The sequence below is a fragment of the Saccostrea cucullata genome, unplaced genomic scaffold, assembly GCF_032062105.1.
Source record: "Saccostrea cucullata isolate Sc308-1 unplaced genomic scaffold, CSIRO_AGI_Scuc_v1 ctg7039, whole genome shotgun sequence".
Classification (NCBI taxonomy): Eukaryota; Metazoa; Mollusca; class Bivalvia; order Ostreida; family Ostreidae; genus Saccostrea; species Saccostrea cuccullata.
This window is the reverse complement of record NW_026935160.1, coordinates 51,824-60,602: the sequence shown is the minus strand read 5'-3', so window position 1 is coordinate 60,602 and position 8,779 is coordinate 51,824. Positions and strand designations below refer to the sequence as shown.

The following is an 8,779-nucleotide window of genomic DNA, read 5'->3' as shown; positions in this document are numbered from 1 at the left end:
ACGTTTCAACCAATCAGAACGGAAATCTCAAGATTTTCTTTTATTCCCAAACACACAAAAAGCAAATCTGAACACACGAGAATAATGAATTTCAAATTATAACAAACTTTTATTCACAAAGGTAACTTAATTCTCTATCATTGCATTGCATACAAGGGTCACTCTATTGAATTTTATTGTTCTATTTATAGAGTTTTTTTTTTAAAATCATATTATTTCTGTTTAACTCAATCTTCATATAAATGTGTTTATGCACACAGATAAAATTGTCTTTATTCTGTTCAAACACAATTATTTAATCAAAATATAAATAAGAATAACATATCTAAAAACAGGCATATGAATTAGATTATCTGTAGATAAAATATGTATCTACTACGTCGATACTTGTTTGTAAAAGCAATATATTATTTTCAATAAATTAAGATTCTAGTATTGGAATATAGAACTAGTATCACACATGAAGTATACATATTGTCAAAGAACCCCTCCCTTATTGTAGGTACTTTATTCTCTTGATCATTCCCTTTATACACTCCCCGACCATTAATTCCCCCTCCCTAACGACACACACGGCCCGTGGTCTCCGTATCCCCTGATCAGGAATGATGTACCTCAGGAATCGGCCGTCCCTGTCCAGCATGTGAATCTTGTCTTTATAATAGTCTGTGATGATGATGTGATGCATGCTGTCTGTGGTAAGGGAACTGACGTCAAATTTCTCCTTTGATGCTTTGTTTCCTGTGTAGGAGAACCTGAATATCCCGAACTTGTCAACGACTATGACGGCTTTTTTATCGTAGTCAGCTACACAAATGTCACCGTTACCATTCTCCACCACGTAAGTTGCATCCTTAAACAGAGGCTGGTACTGAGAGTCGTACTGGATTTCCTGCAGCACGTCACCGGAACTGCTGTATCTTACGACCTTGGACTCTGTTTGATCTGTTGTCCGGAGACAGACCAGGAAGTCACGTGCCGCGGTACAGGTGATACCGTGAGGATGCCACTCCCCGGTACTGAACAACGTGTCTACTTTACCGTTTATAACCTTCTTAACGGTCTTGTCATTAATATTGGTGTACACCACGTGTCCATCATGAAGTGTCAGGTAACCACCATAATCCGTGATGGTGACAGTGTCGTGGAGACGTCCTTGAAGATCAAACAGCTTCAGCTCTTTACTGGCTCCTCCTGCCCACACTTTGTCATCACCGAGGGGAACCATGTCATACAGACGGCTGTTGTATTCTTTACTAGCTGGAAACTCTGTATCAAAGGAGGACAGAACTGTAGGTACATCTAGAGCTTGTCGTGATGAAGGGGTTTGATCTTGTTGTGTAAGATCGTCAATTGACAGTTTGTGTGTCTGTAGTGTCTCTATGTAACCGAAGTTATAACTTTCATTAAACTTCAAAGGTTGGAAGAATGCTGGCTGTGTTTCTTCAATAAAGGATGGAATCTGTTGATTTTCAAGTTCATGCGTTATTTCCATTAAACCAGAGACGTTTTTGGAAATTGCCAAGCTGTCGACTTTTTCTTCAAGATTTTTCAATTTCTTAAATATTTCGTCAAATTCCTTTTTCTGCAGAAGTAGAAGTTTTGCATGTTTTTCTTGCAATTCATCTAATTCTTTGTACATTGCCTTCTCTGTTTTATCAATTTCCTTATGCAAGTTTTTGGCATGTAATGAAATCTTGCCTTTTGTTTGTTTGTAAACACTTCGAAGTGATGCCGATCTTTTACCTAAATGTTCCAGAATTTTCTCCAGTTCTGTTCTCATTATCTTCAGCCGCTCATTTTCTGTCGCAATGAATTCGGATAAGTCAACTTTTTCGGATAATTCGCATATTTCATGAGCTCCATGTTTGATCGATACACATATGACACAGATAGAAATATCACACGTCTTGCAGAAGGCGCTACACTTTTGCTGGGGATGGGCCAGGCATTCTCCATATTCGGGTTTGTTTTCTACGTTGTATTTGGTAACATGGTGGCCAGTTTTAGATTTGAGAAGAAGGTGAGGTTCTACACATGCATGGCATAAATTTACGGGGCATCGTTTGCACGTGAAAACGACAGGACCTTTACAAACACCACATTCAATATAATGTTGACCTTGTTTTAATACGGAGGAAGCCATCCTTTTATCTAGAAATAAAATAAGGAAAATGTTAAGTAACAAGAGGCCCATGGGCCTTATAGGTCACCTGAGCATTATCCAACAACTTTCCAGCAATTTAATTTGATTAATGTTTTAAGCAAGATGCTATGACATTCACAATCTTGAAAGAGGCACCATTTAATCATCATAACAATACACTTGGCAGTTGCTTAGTTTGTTTACTTAATACCCATAGGCAGGGTGGGGGAACAAAAAATGCATTTCAAGTAATCAGTAATATTCAGCAATAATCAGTAATGCGCCCCTTTCACACATGAACCCCTGACCCTTGGACCTAGATCCACACATTGCACAATTTTTGAAAAGGCACCCTTGCTTTTCAAAAATATTTGATTAATACCAAGGAGCAGATCTCAAACAATTCATCCAGTTTCAGTATATAAGTACATCCCCCCCCCTATGGTACCCCTGACCCTGGGGTCTTGAAATTCACAATTCTGGAAGATTAGGGTCCTTGCTCATCATAACTACATAGGTAGTTCATCTGCTTAATACCCAAGAGCAGAGAAGAAAATTTTCAAAGATTTAATGTATTTTCACTATATAATCAATAGAGCCCCACCCTATCACTAGAACCCCTGACCCTAGGGCCATTAAATCAAAATTTTTGAAGAAGTATTCTTGCTCATCATAACTATGTACTTAGTTTATTTAATTCCTAGAAGCAGAAAAGAATTTTTTTTAAAGAATTCATGTATTTCCATTATATAATCAATAGAGCCCCACCCTTACACTAGAACCCCTGACCCTGGAGCCATAAATTTCACAATTTTTGTTAGAGGCACTCTTGCACATCATAACCATGCACTTAGTTAGTTTATTTAACACCCAGGACCAGAGAAGAAGATTTTCAAAGAATTCATGAATTTTCACTATATAATCTAAAGAGCCCCGCCCTAACACTAGAACCCCTGACCCCGGGGCCATAAATTTCACAATTTTGGTAGAGGCACTCTTGCTCATCATAACTATGCACTTAGTTAGTTTATTTAATACCCAGGAGCAGAGAAGAAGATTTTCAAAGAAATAATGCATTTTCACTATATACTTATTTAGCCCCACCCTAGCACTAGAACCCCTGACCCCGGGGCCATAAATTTCACAATTTTGGTAGAGGCACTCTTGCTCATCATAACTATGCACTTAGTTAGTTTATTTAATACCCAGGAGCAGAGAAGAAGATTTTCAAAGAAATAATGCATTTTCACTATATACTTATTTAGCCCCACCCTAGCACTAGAACCCCTGACCCCGGGGCCATAAATTTCACAATTTTGGTAGAGGCACTCTTGCTCATCATAACTATGCACTTAGTTAATTTATTTAATACTCAGGACCAGAGAAGAAGATTTTCAAAGAATTCATGAATTTTCACTATATAATCTATAGAGCCCCGCCCTAACACTAGAACCCCTGACCCTGGGGCCATAAAATTCACAATTTTGGTAGAGGCACTCTTGCTCATCATAACTATGCACTTAGTTAGTTTATTTAATACCCAGGAGCAGAGAAGAAGATTTTCAAAGAAATAATGCATTTTCACTATATACTTATTTAGCCCCACCCTAGCACTAGAACCCCTGACCCCGGGGCCATAAATTTCACAATTTTGGTAGAGGCACTCTTGCTCATCATAACTATGCACTTAGTTAGTTTATTTAATACTCAGGACCAGAGAAGAAGATTTTCAAAGAATTCATGAATTTTCACTATATAATCTATAGAGCCCCGCCCTAACACTAGAACCCCTGACCCTGGGGCCATAAAATTCACAATTTTGGTAGAGGCACTTTTGCTCATCATAACTATGCACTTAGTTAGTTTATTTAATACCCAGGAGCAGAGAAGAAGATTTTCAAAGAAATAATGCACTTTCACTATATACTTATTTAGCCCCACCCTAGCACTAGAACCCCTGACCCTGGGGCCATAAATTTCACAATTTTGGTAGAGGACTCAATGCTGATTACAATAATGCAAACAGTTTAACTGCTTGATGTCCAGGAGTAAAGAAGAAGATTTTTAAAGATTGCATTAATTTTAGTAGTTTTTGCCCCACCCCCCAGGCCCCAGGGGGGCAAGGACCATGAAATTCACAATTTTTGTTCCCCTTCACCCATAGATGCTTTGTGCCAAATTTGGTTAAAATTGGTTCAGTGGTTGCAGAGAAGAAGCTGAAAATGTTCAAATGTTAACGGACGACGCACGCACGCGCACGACGCACGACGACGGACGAAAACAGATAGCAATAGGTCACCTGAGTTTACTCAGGTGACCTAAAAATGTTAGTCCACTTAATTATTTTGGTTATATATACTAGTAATTAAATAGAAAAAGAATATTTACTTTCATTATAATTATCTTCCTTTTTAGAAAGTTTTTGAACTATTTAAATTCAAACACATGGTTTTTTTTCAGTTGCCGAACTGTTGCTCTCTGCTTTTCTCTCTCATAAAGCTACAGTTTTTCACCCAAAATAAAAAAAAATATATGTTATATCTTTTCGAAATTAAAACCCCTTACATTTTAAAATCTTTTTTCCCGTATCAGACAATGTCAGCAAGCAAAAAGGTTTTGTCAAAATTCGAATTTTGTAACCTAGATAAAATTAACATAAGTCAAACGAATTTTAATGTCAACTAGGTTTTTACTGTGCAGAAATCAAGAACAAATATTTATACCATTGTACAACCCCCCCCCCCCCCCAAGAAAAAAAATGACATTTTTAAAACTACATTACAGCTAATTAATGAATATAAATAAAATACCTAAATATTTTAATTTAAAGTAATTTTTCCAACAAACCTCTTTACAGCCCACTCTCCAACAGTTTCCCCGGCCAGCAAGTCAAGTGGATCACACATCAAGTGAAATCCTGGGACCCATCAAAAGGGTTTATGCATTATAATCTATGAGACCTCGGGTATACATCCACACATTAAACTGATTCAATAAAACCAACATTATTTAATAAAATTCATGAAAACATTCATAATTCATAGTCCATGAACAAATGATGAACAAATATGAATATTGTTAATTTTCAGTTTAAAGAAAAAAACTTAATAGTTCAAGGTAATGAATGTTCATGAATTTTCATGAAGACTAAAAAAGTAAAAATAATTGTCACAAACGATATCCAGAAAACACTCATTACTCCCATAATACAACTTTTGCATGCAGATGCAATTGTTGAACAAACCCCTGATTTAATTAATGACATGCTTTTGTTTTGATTTTGAAAGTATTGGATCAGAGACAAGTAGGAGAACATAAGAGGTTAAAATCACTATTTTCTACTCTCCGAATCGGTAACTTAGATTATTCAGGATAATTAAACTCTGTTATGTACTGTCTAGAAGGGAGATTGTAATTAAATTATGATCGTAATTTAAAGAACACTGCATCAATATTGACAGCATTTTTTTCTCATATTGAATTACTAATGTTTCTTCATCATTTAAAATGGCCACCTATATTAATATTGTGCTTTAAATTATCTCATTTTTCACGACACAACTTTGTTCGTCCGAATTTTCTCTATTTGTCAAACTTTTAACAAGTTTTCAGAAAATGAAACAGATTTATAGTCTAGGAAAAATTTCATGATCTTCGTAAAAACGTATCTTACATTTATTTACAGCTAAAAAATCATATCTCTTGTCCGTACTACATGTATTCTTGTGTCAAACGCTTTATATTTTGATACAGTTCAGGTCCAGTCCAAAGACTATTTCTACCTACGTAGGTATTAATAGCTACCTACATGTAGGTATTTAAAGCTACCCGAAGTAGCTATTTTTACCTACTTTCTGCTTTACTTGCATTTTGTGGCCAAATGCATGAACGGCGCATCATGGTGAGCACACAATTTCTTGATACAGTCACACTGATGATGAATATGACAAAAATTTGACCAAAAAATTGAAAACTTCATAATTCATCAATTTTGCATAGAAACTAATGTAAAATTGCCGATTCAGGAAGTAATCATTTTTTCGCCTTTTTTTAATAGCTACGTAGGTAGAAATAGTCTTTGGACTGGACCTGCAGTTATCAAGGGGTAATTTCGACAAGTGACGTAATAAGGGGAAATATGTGTAAGTTATGTTGAAAAGCTGTATAATATTCAATGCTGATTAAAACCTCTTAAATGAAATTTGATATTATATTGTATAATACACAAAATTCTTAAATTTTGAAAGAAAAATAATGTACTGTAGGAAATTAGGCTGGACTGAGGACATCGGCCTGGATTGCTCAGTGGTTAGAGCATCTGACTAGAAATACAGGGGTCCCGGGTTCGATTCCCGGTCCAGCCATATGTTTGCAATATATATGTATTTATGAATTTTCAATGTATGTTTACTCATTCCTCCTTTCTAACTACAGATGGTGCCGTGGCCTACCTTGTTCAGGCAATGTATAATTACTAATGTTAAAGTCCTGACAAGGTGAACTTGAGTTGTGTCTTCGGGGTCGAAGACTATTTAAGGAAGGGGGAATGTAGGAAATTAGGCTGGACTGAGGACATCGGCCTGGATTGCTCAGTGGTTAGAGCACCTGACTAGAAATACAGGGGTCCCGGGTTCGATTCCCGGTCCAGCCATATGTTTTCAATATATATGTATTTATGAATTTTCAATGTATGTTTACTCATTCCTCCTTTCCATACTACAAATATAAACGTCTATTCATTTGTTTAAAGCATTTTTCCCTCTCAGTCATTGTTTTCTCTTTTTTCCGTTTCTGTCTATGAGGTTTCATAGAATCATAGAAGATCTATATAGGTTTTAATGTTGAAGCCTACTTTTACATTTTAGTTTAGACATTTCATATAATTTTTACGTTAAGCAGTCCCCCCTTACTTAGTATAAAGAATTAATAACTCGCCGAAGAAAAATTACTTAATGAATAATAAATAAAATATATATACACATGTATAATTAAACAAGTTAAACGGCCCGAAATTTTCATCAAAATAAATGGATTGTAAGGTTTAATTTAAAACTTTAAATCAAATACATTTGTTCTAAACAATAAAATGTTTTAACAAACCTTCGATAATCAATCTTCCACCTTGAATATACCAAGCCAACAGACATAGCAAACAATAAATATGAGTTGAACTCTTGGCCTTTTAAAGGGGTAGATGCATCGAGTTAACATGTTTTTTTGAAAGTTTCCAAAACTGCATTCAAAATCTAAAGGATGCATTGTTCCAAAAAATAAAGTTTTATATTATAATGACTATCTCTTTATAAATTTCTATCAACATAGTGACAGTTATTAACTTGAGTTAATTCTATCCTTTCGTGGTCCTCAGTACAATTACTTGCACAAAAGTCACGTGATATGACACAATATGCACATTTTATTTTTTGCAATTTAAAGCCGTATCTGTAAAAAGATCTACTGATAGGCAGACGAGCTGTTAAAACCGTACATGGTTTTAATAATTTGGAAGGACCAAATGTGCGTCTGCTTTTGGGTAGTAGTCAATCTAAAAATAAACATTCAGGTGATTTGGCCTTGCACATTTAAAATGTAAGCCAGGGATTACTGACAAGTAAAGAATAATTACACGGTTCTATGTAACTGAGTAAACAAAAAAAATCTGGCATTAGGTGTTAAATTATTGAAAATTACGGTAAAAGCTGATCATGCATGTACATTATGTACGATTCATTCATTTTTCATCTTGTACAGCAGGTGTTTGTACTGCAGTATTAAATGTCCAAGCAGGTACGGTAGCTCTGGAGTCTGACTTTCAGTGTGTTTGTGGTTGATAGGAATAGATTGCCATTGTATAATGGGGAATACATTAATAGGCATTTATGACAAAAATCCTCACCGAGTTCCCGAATCAGATACATGTTAAATTTGGCACGATAAAGAACCCTCACTGTTTAATGAAGCCAATTGCTGACTCGGGATCTTAGTTTGAATTATTTAAGTCCTTCAATGGTACATGCAGGGCTCCCACTGGACTGAAAATATTTTTCGCCACTTTTCGCGACAAAAGGAAAGGCATTCTTACATCTGATTTCTCGACAATACAATGCACTTCATGCTATTCAATTTTTTTTATATTAAATATAAATATCTACCCTCTCTGTATATAAATTATTTTTTATTTAGAGAATGTAGGGTAGATTTAATAGAACGTTTGTTTTAGGTATTTTTTCGATTTGCTGGTATACCTCTTATCACAGATATGGCAATGAAAGATTTTAATGAGAAAAAAATCGAAAAAGCTCAGGGGTCTATATCGAGGGGGGGGGGGGGGTTCCTGTCCTCAAGCACCTGTGAACGCGATGGTTCTACCGCTCTGTCAATGACCCATTCATGTCACGATAACCAAACATCTATCTTCTTCAACATTTTAAGCATTAAATACTTACATATAAATACTTAATAATTCTTTATATTTCCATTTCTAGCCGACCATTAATTTATTGTACAAGGGACCTGTCTTGTCTAACAGATTATTTTGAAATTACATTACGAGTTTAATTTTGCGACCCAGAGAGTTTAATTTTGTGACTCAGCTTTTGTTTAGATATGTCTTGAAAAAAATGTTCAGCCAGG

At 35.5% G+C, this 8,779-nt stretch overlaps 1 protein-coding gene across 1 annotated transcript; it reads right to left on the bottom strand.

The window, feature by feature from the left end:
* Positions 1-351: 351 nt before the first annotated feature.
* Positions 352-2,154, bottom strand: LOC134242042 (uncharacterized). Its single transcript, XM_062724050.1, has one exon. It carries the CDS (start codon positions 2,144-2,146, stop codon positions 494-496), a length of 1,653 nt encoding a protein of 550 aa, XP_062580034.1. The 5' UTR covers positions 2,147-2,154; the 3' UTR covers positions 352-493.
* Between the last annotated feature and the right edge of the window lie 6,625 nt (positions 2,155-8,779).